General features: G+C 44.1%; 2 protein-coding genes across 2 annotated transcripts in view; one reads left to right on the forward strand and one right to left on the reverse strand.

Moving 5' to 3' along the window:
• The window catches only part of LOC123506641, a 36,067-nt gene that overhangs the window by 14,730 nt on the left and 3,682 nt on the right, over window positions 1-17,655 (forward strand). Inside the window, exons 8-11 of the mRNA XM_045258889.1 lie at window positions 319-495; window positions 7,212-7,476; window positions 11,841-11,979; window positions 13,156-13,312. Coding sequence (XP_045114824.1) covers window positions 319-495; window positions 7,212-7,476; window positions 11,841-11,979; window positions 13,156-13,312 — 738 coding nt within the window. The remainder of the gene's footprint in view (window positions 1-318; window positions 496-7,211; window positions 7,477-11,840; window positions 11,980-13,155; window positions 13,313-17,655) is intronic.
• LOC123506803 (COP9 signalosome complex subunit 5-like) overlaps window positions 15,595-17,655 on the reverse strand; it is a 29,750-nt gene continuing 27,689 nt past the window's right edge. Inside the window, exon 9 of the mRNA XM_045259154.1 lies at window positions 15,595-16,295. The gene's annotated coding sequence lies outside the window, so the exon portion shown is untranslated. The remainder of the gene's footprint in view (window positions 16,296-17,655) is intronic.

The following is a 17,655-nucleotide window of genomic DNA, read 5'->3' on the forward strand; positions in this document are numbered from 1 at the left end:
GCCTTAAGATAACCTTTCTTTATGAACCAATGAGGATACTTTAATTTTTGAAAGATTGACCAAATATTTGAGTTCTCACTGTCTAGGTATTGGGGACTACAGATTCGTAATGCTCTAAGGAACATGGTAGAAATAACTGATAATTTGATGTCTCCTACCATAATGATGACATCAAATTATCTGTTATTTCTACCATGTTCCTTAGAGCATTACGAATCTGTAGCCCCCAATACCTAGACAGTGAGAATTCAAATATTTGGTCAATCTTTCGAAAATTAAAATATCCTGATTGGTTGACAAAGTATCATTCATTTTCAGGAGGAATTAGAGGGCAGGGGTGTTGGAGGAGGAGGCAGCAGCACCATGCAGGGTGTGGAGCGACTAAGGGAGGTGCGGGGCCGACTGGAGGCACTGAGAAAATGGCAGGATGAATGGACCTGCTTCATTTGCTGCCATGTCCGCACTGGCACCATTGTCATTGGCATATGGCACATGGTAAGTACATTAATTTTTCATATGTCAGAAGTTTCAACATAATACTTTTTTTTTTCATTTTTTTAAAGTGCTAGTACTTTATTTGATTGTTTATGTGCTAGATATGTGAATCAGTATCAGATATGAATCAGAAAAGTGTGAACTTGCAAGGACAGCTTGTGTTAAGAACGCCTTTACTTTGTTAGTTTACCCAGCTGTGTTCAACCTATGTAGAAGCCTTTGCAACAACCTTTTTTTATTCTTTTTATGCTTATTGATATTGATACTTTGTTTTCTCATTGGTATTAATTCTATTATAGTATTCTCTGACTAGCCAAGACACGGATGGAGAGGTAAACTAGAGCTGTACATTACTGCTGTTTATTATCGTACACACAAGCGAGCGGAGATGAGTCGAGCGGTGCGTATGTCACGGAGTTTCGGTGCTGACTGGGGAGTCCTTGGCCGAGCATCCGGCCCGTAACCTCACACCGTCCAGCTGTGGTCAGGTCATTGCACCTGGCCCGGCTTAGGTAGTTCCACACCTGGGCTGGATTAGCATGGTGGTAGTAGTAGTAGTGGTAGTAGTAGTAGTAGTAGTAGTAGTAGCAGTAGTAGTAGTAGTAGTAGTAGTAGTAGTAGCAGTAGTAGTGTGGTTCACTACAGTACCCCCCTCCCCCAAAGAAGAAAAAAAAAAAAAACGAGGCATAAAGGCATAAGGGGAGTAGCAAGGAGCCTCTAAGAGGCCTGGAAAAAATTATTGGGTTGGCTTAACCTGCCAAAATGGGTGATGACACCGGGAGAAGTGACAGGAGGAGATGGGGGCTGGGAGACAGGCGAGGTGGGTGGTGGTGGTTGGGGGATTGCCGGCGGCTCCTGGTCTGCCATGGGGCGAGGTGAGGATGCTGGCCACGACGAGAAGGGGATCCTCGCGGTGGCGCCCCGCGGCAGCAGGCAGCACAGTGCCACCTCCCTGGGGTGAGGAAGGCGCAAAGGTTCTGCTGTGGGAGCAGGGGCAGCGCCGTGGGCGGAGCAGGAGACAGGTGAGCCGCCTTCACCTGGTCCCACGAAGCGATGTACGGACGGCCCTTAATCTCGAGGGTGACGTATTTCTCGCCCCTGTGTAGCACACAATATGGGCCCACATACAGCGGCTGAAGAGGCCCTGTTGTAGCGCCAGTCCTCAGGAAGACAGCTGCCGCGTCACGAAGGTCCGCCGGGAAGTGAGTGGGGCGGGAGGCAGGTGGACGAGCAGTGGGCCGGAGGTTCGCCATAGCCTGCTGCAACACCTGAAGGAAGGCCAGAGCGTGTCCCGCGGGCGGCCCAGGTGCCGCGAATTGGCCAGGAAGCCTCAAGTCCTCCCCGTAGACCAGATCGGCGTGTGATGTAAGTCCTCCTTCTCCGTGGCCCTCCAGGTCAGCAGGATGATTGGGAGAGCGTCAACCCAGCCACCAGGATGGAGGAGGGCGTGAATCGCCTCCTTGAGACGCCGGTGGAAGCGCTCCACCATCCCGTTGGCCTGGGGGTGATAGGCTGTGGTGCGTTGGCGCGACGTGCCGAGGAAAGCAGTGAGCTGACCCCAGGCGTGGGACTCGAACTGCACCCCCTGGTCGGTGATGATGGTGACCGGCGCCCCGAAGTTTGACACCCACCCCGAGAGCAAGTGGGTGGCCATACACTCTGCCATGTTGTCAGGCTTCGGAATCGCGGTACCCCAGCGTGTGGTCCGGTCTACACAGGTGAGGAGGTACCGGTGGCCGCGGCAAGGTGGAAGGGGGCCAACCAGATCTATGTGGACTGTGTGGAAGCGTTCCGTGGGTGTGGGGATGGTCTGCAGTGGCGTGCGGGTGTGGCGGTGAGTCTTGGCGGCCTGGCAAGGAAGGCAGGTACGGACCCACTCTTTAACTTCCTTCCTCATTCCTGGCCAGACCGCCCGCCTGCTGATGATGCGGTGCGTCCCCAAGATGCCAGGATGGTTGAGAGAGTGGTAGTGGCGGAAGATCTGCTGGCGGAACGGCCGCGGCACATATGGGCGTGCCTGCCCGCACGACACATCGCACCAGAGTTGCCGTGGAGAGTCGGGGAGCTGTTGCTGAACGAGCTGCAGTGATGTGGGCCCCTCAAGCAGTGCCTGTAGCTCCGGGTCGTCCTCTTGCGCTGCCGCCACCGCTTCGTAGTCCAAAGGTGGAGGACGAGACAGGGCGGCGACCGTGCGGGAGGAGCGTCGCCACGGGAGAGAGCATCAGCCACTGTGTTTTCCTCCCCCCGAATGTGCCTGAGGTCCGTGGTGAACTCAGAGATGAAGGCGAGCTGCCTACACACTCGGGGTGAAGTTGTCGCCCGTCTGGGCCATGGCGTGAGTTAACGGCTTGTGGTCTGTGAGCACGTGGAACTCACGGCCCTCCAGGAAGTGGCGAAAGTGACGCACGGCCTCGTACACTGCCAAGAGCTCCCTGTCAAAGGCGCTGTAGGAGCGCTGAGCCGGTTCCAACCGCTTGCTAAAGAAGGCAAGCGGCCTGAGCTCTCCGGCGACTTCCTGCTGTAGCGCCGCGTCCACAGCTTCCGCCAACGCGTCCGTGGAGAGCACCGTTGGGACGTGGGGGACTGGGTAGGTAAGGGGGGTCGGGGAGACGAGCCGGCGCTTGATGGCTTGAAAAGCACGCTCTGCCTCTTGCCCCAGTCCAGGGGCTTAGGTGAGTTCTTCTTAACACCCTTCAGGAGGTTGTTGAGGGGAGCCAGAAGAGCGGCGGCCTGGGGGATGAACTGGTGGTAGTAGTTAATCATCCCCAGGAATTCCCTGAGTTTCCTGACAGTTGTGGGGCGTGGGAAATCCTCAATGGCTGCCATCTTCTGGGGGATGGGCTCCACCTTGTGGCCCAGAAAGTCCACGGACGGGATGCCCAACACGCACTTCTGAGGGTGGAGTTTGAGGCCGTGGTCCTGAAGGCGACTAAGCACCTGCCACAGGTGGACTGCATGCTGCTGAGGCGAGGAGGACGTGATGAGAATGTCATCGATGTAAACGACGACAAAGTCCAACCCTCTCAGGACCCTGTCCATGAACTGCTGGAAGGTCTGGGTGGCATTGCGAAGATTGAAGTTCATAAAGGGGTATTCGAACAATCCGAAGGGCGTAATCACCGCGATCTTCGGAACGTCGTCCTCTGCCACAGGAATCTGGTGGAATGCCCGCAGGAGGTCGATCTTTGAGAAGATAGACTTGCCATGGAGCTTGGTGTGGAAGTCCAGCACGTGGGGGATAGGGTACCTGTCGGGGCGGGTCATGGCGTTAAGGGCCCTGTAATCCCCGCAAGCCCGCCATTCTCCATCCTGGACCTTGGGCACCATGTGAAGTAGCGACGCCCAGTTGCTGTCAGACGGGCGCACAATGCCTTCCTCCAGCATGCGGTTAAACTCCTTGCGCGCTGCGTGAAGACGTTCTGGGGGCAGCTGCTGGGACCGAGCGAAGCACGGGGGACCAGTTGTCACGATGGAGTGCTGTACCCCGTGTTGGACCCGAGGCGGGGCGGACTGTGGGGATGTAAGGAGGGGAAACTCCTGGAGGAGGGCCTCGAACTGCGTCGCTTGGCGGAGGGTGGTGAGGGACGGCGTCGGCTGCGCGCAGGGCTCCGCGTAGATGATAGTGGCCGAGGGCTGGTGTAGGAGGCATCTGCGGCGTGGATCCACCAGGAGGTCGTGAGCAGCGAGAAAATCCATCCCCAGGATTGTCTGCTCCACGTCCGCCAACACAAATGCCCACGGGAAACAGCTGCCGGGCAGGAGGGCCACGCGACGCGTCTGGGTCCCATACGTCGCGATAGGAGTGCGGTTGGCGGCCAGGAGGTCGTACGCCGTACGGGGTTGGGCGCGGCGGTCAGTGACCGCTGCCGGAACCACACTCACCTCTGCCCCGGAATCCACCAGAAAACGGGCCCCGGAGCAAATGTCTCTCACCCAGAGAAGCGGGCGCTGGCTGGCGGAAACCACTCTGGGTGCTGCGGCGGAGGTGACGGCGCAGGGGAGTCAGAAGAGCTGGGAGTGGGCTGACGGGCCCCGGCGGCGGGACCGAGGCAAAGCCCTCCGCGGGCTGCGGAGGAGCGGGCGGCCAGTAGGGGTGCCTGGCGCCGACCGAAGGCTGCGAAGGCGCGCCCAGCTGAGACTCGCAGATGGGTGGGCAGCGTGGAAGCCCGGCCGCCAGTAGGCTGCAGACGTGATGGTGGAGGAGACGAGGCCCGGCCCTCCCGGCACCGCTGCTTCGCCGGCGGGGACGGCGTGTGGGCAACAGTAGGCCGTCCAGGGGATGCGGGTGCGTCATGGCCGGCCACGGAACACTGTGGGGCCAGCGGCGGAGGCAGTGCAGGTTCTGTGGGGTTCGGGGCAGGCTGTACAGCTGGCGGAGACAAGGCAGAGATAGGGCGGCAGGGCAACGGGTCGGGGCAAAGACAAGGAAGAGAGGCGGGGGTTGGCAATGGTGTTAGCGGCCCCCGCCCGCCCCATTTCCCTGGTGGGGTAAAGCACATGGCAGTCGGCAGCTGCGTGCCTCCTCCCGAAACGCCTGTGAGAAACAGACCCCAGCGTCCGTCTGGGTAGGAGAGCGGGCGAGCAGAGCTTCCAGGCGCCGCAGGGAGGCCTCCACCGAAGCAAGGCGGGTCTCAGTGGAGCTGGGCACTGCATCCAGGGGTGGGTTACGGCGAGCCCCTGAGGTCGCCGCTGCCTGTTGCTGGAGGACGTGGAGAGAGAGAGATTCTGCTGGTGCGGTTGGCTGGTCCGTCGGGGCCGCGGCGTTGATGGGGCACAGGCAGGCCAGGGCGGGGTCTGCTGGGGGGGGCGACACCACGTAGGCCTCGTGCACTCTGTCCACGAGGACCGAGAATTCCTCCAAGGAGAGGGCCTGTGGGGCAGCCGCCAGCTGGAGACGGACAGGCTGCGGCAGGAGAGAGGAGAGTTTGTGGCACACCATCTCTTCCGATCACGGGAACCCTACCCTCTCGGGGTCACCAAATGTAGCATTCTCTGACTAGCCAAGACACAGATGGAGAGGTAAACTAGAGCTGTACATTACTGCTGTTTATTATCATACACACAAGCGAGTGGAGATAGTCGAACGGTGCGTATGTCCCGGAGTTTTGGTGCTGACTGGGGAGTCCTCGGCCGAGCATCCGGCCTGTGACATCACACCGTTCAGCTGGGGTCAGGTCACTGCACCTGGCCCGGCTTAGGTAGTTCCACACCTGGGCCGGATTAGCGTGGTGGTAGTAGTAGTAGTAGTAGTAGTAGTAGTAGTAGTAGTAGTAGTAGTAGTAGTAGTTGTAGCAGTAGTAGTAGTAGTAGCAGTAGTAGTGTGGTTCACTACATTATTTTACAAAGATACTGAATACAGGTAACTTACGATTTATGTGATAGATGCGTTCCAAGAGGCATTGCGTATATCAAAATTCGCGTAAAACGAACTTGTAATTCTCATGAGAAACAATAGATAATAGAGGGGATGCAGGATGTGGTCCAAAACAATTTTTACAAAATACTCTATTTATTTAGCTAAATCAACATGTTTTTATTATTTACCATTGTAATTACATTACAATATCTCTCTCTCTCTCTCTCTCTCTCTCTCTCTCTCTCTCTCTCTCTCTCTCTCTCTCTCCAGCATTAAGGTATCAGGAGTTGGGATGAAGGTGACAAGCAAGGTTGATAAGCCTCCTCTCCATCTCCTTCTTCACCCCTCACACACACACACACACACACACACACACACACACACACACACACACACACACACACACACACACACACACACACACACACACACACACACACACACACACACACATGGTGACTCACTCATCTGTCGTTACTAAGTTTCTAACATTCCACCATTCACAGTTTGCTATTTATTTACTATGTATTTGCACTTCAAAGTCACTATGTAAAATTTGCTCCTTCCTCCTGTCCTCCCCTAAATTCTAGACACATTACATTGTGTAAGTTTGAAAGGAAATGAATATGTGATATTATTTGCTTTAGTTTTGCTAGATAATTCATTTATTAGACACACATCAATAATTTTTACTCCACATTTCTAAGCTCTGTCTGAACTGTAAGTCTGTAAGCACTAGGCAGTACTCTGCAAGTCTGTGACTGCATGTCTATATATTACTCTATAATCTATAGGTTGTGCATTGTATAAAATACATCGGCATCCACACATCCTCTGTAGAGTGCAGATGCTGATGCGGAAATATATTTCATCACAAATGTGGATGCGGAGGCAGACGCGGATGTTCAGTATATCACAACCATGGATGTGGATGTGAAAAAATATGTGGATGTTCCGCAGATGCGGATGCGGATATCCAACATGTCTCTAAAGCAAACCAATTGCGCAAATTCAATTGATCATAATTTTTTTTTGGGTCGCGTATTAACAAAAACGTGTAAATTAAACACACGTAAATCAAGAGTTACCTGTATATGAAAAGATAGCTTCATTGAACAGCTGTGTTTAACAGACAATCTGGCAGTTTCTCATTAGATGGAAAGATGTTAATAAAAACCAATTGTTTGAACACATATGAAAGAAATGCTTGTAAAGCGAGAGGTGGAAGTTTTTGATACTGTTTGCAGTTATGAGCACAAGTTATCCTGTATTCTCTTGACTCCTTGACTTCATACCAGAACAGTTAATCTCATTTTGATGCTGAATTGTCTTAGTCTGACTAAAATATGATTTTCCCCAGTTGCTGCACCTGATCAGCCTGTCTCTGATTGCTGTCATGATGGTTCACCCTGACATTCTGAAGCAGTCAGGTAGTGGTCATGGAGGAATGAATTCTGGGACAGAGCAACTGTCTGTGGAGCCACTGGATGTGCAAGCAGTCAACTGTGGGACTGAGATGCCATGTATCCTGGCAGCACAGGGAGATGGCAAAACAGACCAGGTCACTTCTAATGACTTCTCCTTGTCCCTCAGTAATTTTATGACCACCCATCGCCCCAACACAGGTACAGTGAACACTTTCCTCATTTGTATAAATTTATCTGTTTCCCATTTTTATTTTGACAGCTTTAACCTCTGTTTTTTTTTTTTTTGTTTTTTCACAAGGTAATCTTTTCTGATAATTTTTGTAGTGAATAGTTTAGGAGAGCTGGTCAAAAGATATGATAACAGTTTGAAAGTGGCAAAAAGATTAGAAAGGAAATCACGATATTTTATGTCTGGAATGGAAAGCAAAAAATAATGAAGAGAAAAGTGTTAGCTTGTTAGTTGGGCTATATTGTTTCCACTAAATTTTGGTGAATATGTAATAGTGTCCAAATATTTTTAGTGTATACAGACTTACCTACAATAATTATCCCTCATACTCCTTGAGGCATGATCGTGGCATTTATGTTATACCACATCAGGCACAATTGTGGCGCTTCTCAAATACCACGCTCATTTTATACCGCACAGTTTATTTATGTTTAAGGATATCCATCATATATCAAGGCCTGTCATTGGCCCATTGTTTTCAAGCTGGTGGACACTTAACCAGTCACATATCAGCTTTTACAAAGAAATGTTTGTGTAGGTGTGAGGGCACCAAGCATGAGTGTGGTGAGTACACTAATGTCAGAGCGTTTTTTTTTTTTTTTTTTTTTTTTTTTTTTTTTTTTTTGAGGGGGGGTTAAGATGAAAATATACTGATAAGTAAGTAGTTCAGAAACATAAAATGATGCATGACAATGCTGGAAATTATTATTCTTATATTGTTTTGGGGATGAGAGTGTGGTGCTGGCTTGACGGAGTTGGATGAGGAGAATGTGGTGATGCTTGTTGTTTCTGACTGTGAAAAAGTTAATTACCTTTTGATTTTTTCATACACATATAAGTTACATTTGTTAAGTAGTAGTTATACCACAGCAAAAAATAAGTTACATTTGTTCAATAATGATTATATCACAGCAAAGAGCTACTCCTAAGCTTTCTAGTGATATATATTTGTCCCAGTATTTGTTAAAATCATTTGACTGAACATTAAAGGACTCCAGGAAACTCTTTTTAACATTTTCTACTCATTTTTATCTACATTCACTAGTGCCTCGTGATAACAGACCTACAAGTAAAAAATTTCACTCAAGAACAGACTGAACTATCCCAACTTTTTTCTTTTCTTTTCTTTTCTTTTCTTTTCTTTTCTTCCCCTACCGTCATGGGAGCTTTCATTTTTCCCCGACAAATCCATAGTTCCTGAGTGGCTGTACGGATGACTTCACATGTGACACGATAACAAGCCAAAAAAGACATGCTAGATACCATAGTAACTTGTTTTGTTTGTTTACAATTTACAAAACTTGTCTGTGGGGGTCATTGCAGTGACACTCATAGTGATTTGTGGTGCCTTCCTGGTTGGACATAATTAGCAAAGTGGTCAACAGCCCCATGCCAGTAGTGGTGGCGAAAGCGTAGCAATATAAACAAGACACGGCCGCCTGATTACTCTCTCTCTCTCTCTCTCTCTCTCTCTCTCTCTCTCTCTCTCTCTCTCTCTCTCTCTCTCTCTCTCTCTCTCTCTCTCTCTCTCTCTCTCTCTCTCTCTAAGAAGAAGAAGCAGCAGCAGCAGCACTGGTTCATGTTGCAGATTAGTAGATTACTTCCTTAGATTGGCTGTGAGGGTGGCTATATGGCAAATTTGCAGCAGGACAATTTATGTAGAAAACAGAAGAGAAAGAGAGACAGAGGGTAAGGAGGTGGAGCGGCGTTAAAGAAAGAAAGCAAGCCTGTGACTGTGACGTATGGACACTGGTTTGGAGGTAGTCTACTCTGACTTAGACAGTCTCTTGTCTTGCTCCCCTCCTTTGTCACCTTAGCAATGTTCTTCAGGTAGTCACTAAGTGCTTATTAAAGATGCCTCTTGGCCACATGGGAATCGGCCATTACACCAAACGGGAAGCTTTATCTTAATTCATCTATTCTAAGTAAGATAAATATTTATTACTGTACTTTTCTTAAATAATAATTAACTTTTATTTCAACATTGAGTACAATAATATGGATTGAATTATGGAAATTTTTTTTTGCATTATTTAAAGAAAATATAATACTGAAAGAAAGGGAAATGGGGTGTTCAAGGGTCTCACAGGACAAACCGCTCTCAGTAATGGACAATTAGTGGCAACAGATAATCCCCTCACCACTGAAGTGTCTGTTATCGCAAGCTGCAACTTTATCTTTAAACTGCCCACTCAGTTTATCTTTTTTATTTATTTATTCATTTTTATGCTATGGCCTTTAGCACTTGTAGGTATACTTGAAGAGTATGTATAGGAAGTGCTGTTCAGCTTCCACCCATTAGTGGTGCAGGCATTTTTATTTATAGTTGTACCCATATTAGGGCCCATATCACCACCCAAGTGCATCCTTGGTGTAACCACCTAGAACCTGAGTATCATGGTGACTTGTTAGTAACTTTAAACCACTCGACAAATTACATAGTTTCAAGTAAGTACGTGGTGAGATTTGAACCTACACATGGACGTCTACCCAATCCCACACTCACCACCTTATCCACTGTGCCACTGCCTCCCATCATGGGGTATGAGGGTTAACAATTTGGAAAAGAACGGTGGCAGTGAGCTTGTGTGATTAAGCTTGAGTCATACTACAAGTGGATAATTTTTTATTGATGAAGTGGCTGAAGATGAGCCATGCATGTTGCCTGTATAGAGTGGTGCCTCACAATAACAGACCTCACAGTAACAGATTTCACTCAATAATGGACTGGTTACACATTAACTAATTTTTTTATGAAACGTAGTGACTTTTTTTCTCTCCTTCCACATTCATAGTTCTAGGGGACACTCATGGTGAGCTGGTTGGACCTGCAGGCCTGCCAAAATGAATTGCTAGTTATGCATTTCTTTTTTATGTTGGCAAAGTGAGGATAATGACACTGTCACTCAGAGAGAGAGAGAGAGAGAGAGATGCCAGCCAGTGAATTGCTAGTTATGCATTTGTTTGAATGTTGTTGGGCAAGCAAGGATAATGACACTGTCACACTGAGAGAGAGACAGAGGGAGAGAGAGAGAGAGAGAGCCAGGGTTAACAAAAAGTGTAGACAACAAACACAAACAAACTCTCCAATCACTTGATTTTTTGTCTTAATTTACTGGTCTTTAGATATCTACAATTTCATTTCTTTCTTTTAACTGAGGGTGATTTAGTATGAAGTGGGCTAAGATTTCTTTTGTAAATGGCATAGAAAGTAAAAACAACACAGCCACTTCTCCAGTTTGAACTCCCCATCTCTCTCTCTCTCTCTCTCTCTCTCTCTCTCTCTCTCTCTCTCTCTCTCTCTCTCTCTCTCTCTCTCTCTCTCTCTCTCTCTCTCTTTCTCTGTACTTCTTCCAAGAGTACTTGTTCACGTTGCATATTACTGCCTTAGATTGGGTGTGAGGGTAGCCATTTGGCGAGCTTGCCAGAGGGCAATAGTCTATAGCTAGACTGCCTATGTATGGTGCATGTAGAGGTATCGGCACTCAGCAGGGTGCTCAGATGCCATGATTACAATGGGAGAACACTTTCCTATAGAGAACACGCCTTGATTTTATACCTCAACAGCTATGTAGAAAAAAAAGTTTTTAGAAGGGTTTCAGTAACAGTTTCTGAAACATACCAATTTATATAGAAACAGAGGGAGAGAGAAAGACAGAGACAGAGGGTAAGGAGGTGAGAAAAGTTAGGATGGGAAGCTGCAGCTTTTATTCATCTATTCTTGGTAAGACAAATTTTTATAATTGTATACTTTTTAAATAATAATTAACATTTATTTCAGCATTAAGCATTGAATAAGGTGGTTTAAATGTTCAAAATCCTTTTTTTGTGTTAATAAAAGAGAATAAATAACCAAAAAGGGGAAAGGGATGGGTTAAGGGTTTCACAGACAAACCGCTCTCAGTAACAGACAATTTGCAGTAATGGACACCCCCTCACTTCCGAAGTGTCCGTTATCGTGAAGCACCACTGTACTCTGAGTTAAATGTTGGGGAAATGAGAAGCTCTTGTGGGCAGCATGAGTTTCTGTAAGGCATCACTTAAATAAAAAGTCTCTGTACTTCTTGACTTACAAATTTTGAACAGTAATGGTGTAGTGGATTTAGTATTCAGTTGTGGGAAATGTTGATTTTTTATTGATCTATGATGATGTCTGACTTTGGTGTATGTTGCAACACATTGCATCCATCAAGTATACTTCAATTTGTTACCATCATGTGCAAAGTAGTGCAATCTACTATATTGGTCACTTGTATGATTGACATTGAAAAATTATCCTCCCCTTTTTTTTTATAAGCTCAGATTTTAATGGCAAGTCTTTTCTTTACTTCAGATGAAGTAAATGTTGCGCTCTTCATCACACTCTGTATGTTCATTGTGACACTGTTGCTGGTGCATGGAGCATTGCGCCGTCAGCCCTCACACTTGATGCCCTTCTTCTTTCTGCAGGTGTTTGACTTTTGTATTTCAAGGTGAGTAATTTCCTTTATTTCATCAATAATTGCTTAATTCATCATCAGACAGGCAGGCAGGCTGAGCATCACTCAACTTTACCCATTTGTTCCTGTCTAATGTTAATGAATTGTGGAGCATCCTGGAAAAATTTAATGGCATAGTTTTTAAAGCAAGAATTCATTGGGAATAAGTTGTTTTGGAAGAAAGTTAAGACAAGGAGCAGAGTAAGGGAATGAAAATGAGGAAAGACAAAGGAGTTTATGCAAATAGCAAGAAGAAAGTAAATGGTGTTTGGAAAAAAGAATTAATATGGTTTAATGAATGAGAAGACAGTAAGGAAAGTAGGAACATCATGTATGGGTATTTAAGTGCAGAGAGGAACTGACAGGTAGGAAGTAGACAAGTAATATCCAGACAAAAGTATGACAAAACTGTAGATGTAGATGGAATATAACTGAAGTGTTAAGTATAGAGAGGACCCAATAGTACAATAGATGCCCCAGATATGTGGTGTGGCATGGAGGAAAGTAGATATTGTATTCTTTTAGGGATGAATAACAGTTGTAGGAGGATAAGCTCACTGAATGTCCCAAGAAGACAAATGCTGCAGTATTAGGCTTTGTTCATTGTGGAATTTGAACCTGATATCTCAGAGTTATAAGTGTGGAACATTAACAACTACTCCATTGTGTTACATCATTTTGTGAGGTCTTTAGCTAGTCTTCACTGGAAAATATTCAGACATGCTTTAGTTTGTATATTATTTATAGAAGCTTCTCATTGCTCATTAGCTTATTACTAATGTTATAATAGTGTATGTACTACATTCTTCTTTGTCCAATTGATTTTTATTGTATCAATAAATGCCACATATGATAAACTTGTTATTATTTTATCTGCATAAACTTGTTCACTGAGCCTCAAAGTATAATCTTCAGATTTAATTTCAGTATGTTAAAAAAAAAAATGGCTACTTTTATTATTCTCTTGAGTTACTCATTCACTTTCATCCCCTTAAGCCTTATGCAATGAAAAATTCCTGAAGACTGGCCTGCCATCATTAGTTGCCACTTCATGTTGCCAGCATTTGTCAAAGAAACCAATTTGCCTTGTAACAGCCAAATTTACTAGAATTCGGTCATTTTTTACATACTACAATACTATATTGATGTATTTTCTCTTTCTTTGTGCAGCATGACAATGATTGGCTATGTCTCCTATCTTCCAAACATCCGTCAGCTGATTCAGGACAACCCAGCTTTCCCATTCCAGCAACAACTCCTTGCAATGAACACTAAATGCCTTACCTTTTTTGCAATGTTAATATTTATATCAACCTTGATGGTCAAGGTAAGTCAATGGAGGTTTCAAGAATTAAGAATTAGCCGTTTTCAGTCATATACGGTCAACTCATGATTAATGCGAGTTTTGATTTAAGCGATTTCAATTTAACACGACTTGATATTTAAGGAGATACAATTAAGTAACATGAATTATTTTAGTTGACGTGGGTTAACTCAACTTGATGACGTCACGCGCACCCACGGTGCTTCTGGTGGGAACTGCACTAGGCCAGGATAAAAAAATTAACAATGAGTGGAACAACTTCCAGCCAAGAATGGTATCCATGAACACGTAGGGACACATTGTTGCCATGGTAATGAGGCTGTTAGCAGGTTGCCGGTAAAACCACCTCCCGAGGAGGTTTTACTGTCTCGTATATACATTTACGTTCACAAAACAACATTTCTGTTAACTTTTTACAAGTCTTACCATGCCATGCTTGGATGCTATTGCTGCTTCTTTTTGTGACCCTCCTTTAACTCATGTGTTGCTTTCACCACAATATTTGTGTCTCCTCTCTTCTTTTGCCTGCTATACCAGATATCATATCTTTGTATTCATATACAATCATGCCAAGAGGATCGTCTTGACTTTGTGGCACTGAGTGATAGTTCAGAGACACTTAGCTGTTCCTTCTCAGTCATCACTCCTCACTCCTCAGTCTGGAGCTGACCAACACTGTGAATGCTTAATTTTTCTGTGTTTTTGCCTTGTGCCTATATTATGTCATCCAAGCATCCCTCACAGGAAAGTGATTCCAAGAAATTAAGGAAGACTGTAACCATTGAAGAGAAGTTGGATGTGTTAGATCACTATGCTAGGGGAGAAGACGTCTGTGATTGTTCATATGACAGGATTGAGGGAGAGCACATTGCATACCATCAGAGTTAAAAAGATTAGAACATGTGCTTTTATTGTTTTTGTGACCAGCAATGTATCTTTTTTTTTTTTTTTTTTTTTTTTTTTTTAAGGTTTGAGTAACAAAATCCCCAAAATAGGCAGACTTTCCCAGTGGCAAAGAACATACCTCCCCCCAATTACCACTTTTCTATGGGGAAAATTATGTTTGAATTATGTGATTTTAAATAACATGACATCTCCAGGGCCCGTATTTATAAAACTTTCGTTAGCGAGACATATGTCATGACATAAGCTATGATGCGACATAGGTGGCAAAATTATGGCTTGGTAACCCCTCATCATTAGCTCGACTTAGCGCAGGGATGCCAACCGCAACATAGTGGTGAAACTTATGGACTGAAACTAATCCAGTTACGATGATTTGAACAAATAAACATGTCTGAGGCTTTTTTTGTATTAATAAGATTAACAATATATGAAATTTAGGTATATTTGAAGGCGAACATAATCAATAATAGTGACTCTGTCCACTGACTCCACTTCACCCGATGTAAACAAACAGCATATGACCCACGCACGTGTAGTCACATATACTGCTACTTCGTTTTGTTGTTGGTTGCTACTGACATGATGGATGTACCACACCCGCCACAGATGAGGAAATGAAGCAGCAACTGTTGTGTCAGCAAGCAATTTGCATTGTTAACTTCAACCTAGCAACCTTAAGTGACCCAACATCCTAAACTAACAATGTCACGTAAGATACATTGATTTGAAGAATAATTTCCAATGACCTAACTTATCCTAAACTAACAATGTCACTTAAGATACACTGATTTGAAGAATAATTTCCAGTGTTGACATTCAAGTATGGAAGGTGTGTCTAGGGATAGAAATATTCACAATAATAAGGTGTAACAATCTGTATTGGCACTTGTAATGTGCACTTGTAATACTGGCATTTTTTGCACAATCCTATTCAAGGTACTTAAGTAAAAAAGATATTTAGGCAAGCACAATAAGCAGCAGTGTTAATTGATAAACTAATCATTATTTTTCCCCCCATTTTTGGATACGAAAGCCTATATAGTAGTGAAGCATTGAATATTAGTGGCCACTTTACTAATGGATCTATTTGATGACATAGACAAGAATTTGAGGAGTAAATCATTCCTTACACATATGGATCGTCTTGGTTTTGAAAAGTATTAACCATTCCACCCTTGTATATCTATATCCTCCCACATTCTAGGTGACATTAAGAGAACACACTTTTTTTTTCTTTTTTTTTCACTCCTTTGCTTTTATCATTTGCCACACACCACACCACTTCTTTCATACCTCACATTCACTCTCCCTCAAACATTCAGTAATGCCCACCTGCCTTCCTTTATAAACACCCTACTTAGGTTTGGAGAAACACAGGCAACAAACTTTCCATTTATTGTATTTAATGCTTCCAGGTATAAAGGACAACTTCTGCCACCTTACACGTAACTAACTTTAACTCTAAACTAACAGAGTATAACTTCAGTAACTTAACCTAATCAAATTGATGGGTCTCATTGATATGAAGAATTTCCTATGTTGATATTCAATTATGGAAGGTTGGAAATGGCAGCTCACAAGAAATGTATCCACACATGAATGTGTCTTAATGACAAGTGCACTCAGTACCTGTCTGCAACACAATAACAGCACATTACCCTACTGCTGAAATTATCAATAAGAGCATACAAAATATCTTTAAAACTGAAGTGTAAGGACATTAACTATCTATCTATGTATAGACAAAGCCAACACCCTCCTCCAGGAGGAAGACAGCAAAAATGGGGCAACCACACACACACACACCATATACACTTACACTGTGTATGAGGAGTATGGGGGCAGGAAGATACTTCCTCCTTGAGAGGATTGTTTACCTCTTATATAGATAGTAAGATGGATCTGCAATAAATATGCTTGTGATGGTTTAACTAACATTTGTTGTCATTGTTCATAACAGTACAGATGGAAATGCTACAGCAGCACTTCCAACGCCTAACGGCTGAACCTTCTGCTGGTGCTGAGACATCTACTGTCTCAGTGGATGATGTAGCAATGGGTTGTAGAGGTTGAGCACCATCTGTGAAATAAAGAGTTAATAAATTTTTAAAAAAGTAAAATAATATAATATATATATATATATATATATATATATATATATATATATATATATATATATATATATATATATATATATGTGCACCTATCTAACATTTTGTAATGAAACTATTTTTTGGGGGAAGGAAGATCTTTTTTCTATTTTCTTAATCACCCCAAAGATGTCAAACATTGATTTGCAATGATAATGGTTACTAGATTCATTCAAGGCACATCAAAATAATCAAAATAAAAATTCTCACATGACAATAACAATAAATGACTTAATAAATAAACCAAACTTGGCTATACCTAACTTAGCTAAACCTCACCTAACCCATCTTGATAAACTGACAGGAAATTAACTAAACCTTACCTAGCATTGATGACAAGTTTGGTAAGAAAATAAATTAAACCTAATGTAACCAAACTTAGCATAACTAAATCTACCTTAACAATTAACTAAATCTAATCAAACCCCACACTCCAACTACAATAGGTAAGTTTTGCAACATTAATATTTTTCATATTAGACAGTTTGTTTTATTCATTCCATATTGCACATATACTATTTAGTCTCAAATGAGTTTAGTGGGTTAGATTAGGGTGCTATTACATCTCATGGCATAAAGAAAAAGTTCTCATCAAACTACTTGCTCACATTATAATAAAGTGGTACATATCTTTACCACTGGAAATTGTTAGCTCCTAAGACACTAGTTTAACCAAATTTATCATTAAGGTAAATCAGGTTAGGTTTAGTTAAGTTAGTTTATATGAGGGAAGTATATACTTCCCTCATATAAACTAACTTAACTAAACCTAACCTGATTTACCTTAATGATAAATTTGGTTAAACTAGTGTCTTAGGAGCTAACAATTTCCAGTGGTAAAGATATGTACCACTTTATTATAATGTGAGCAAGTAGTTTGATGAGAACTTTTTCTTTATGCCATGAGATGTAATAGCACCCTAATCTAACCCACTAAACTCATTTGAGACTAAATAGTATATGTGCAATATGGAATGAATAAAACAAACTGTCTAATATGAAAAATAATAATGTTGCAAAACTTACCTATTGTAGTTGGAGTGTGGGGCAGGCAGAGGTCGAAGATATAGTGTCAGAAGCCACTTTTTACTGAGGTAACCACAGTCCCCCCTCAAGGCGGCATCCAGCTGTCACCGTCTCCCTCTCACACCCTTGCTAGAGTTCACTTTCCCTAAGAATCCTTGCATGTCAGCCCCATATATCTTGGCTGCACGCTCTAACTGATACCTCTTATCAGTTTTTAGTCACATAGTTCAGCCAACACGTCTACGATCACAAAAACTTCTCAGG

This window comes from Portunus trituberculatus, chromosome 20, assembly GCF_017591435.1.
Source record: "Portunus trituberculatus isolate SZX2019 chromosome 20, ASM1759143v1, whole genome shotgun sequence".
In the NCBI taxonomy this organism is placed as follows: Eukaryota; Metazoa; Arthropoda; class Malacostraca; order Decapoda; family Portunidae; genus Portunus; species Portunus trituberculatus.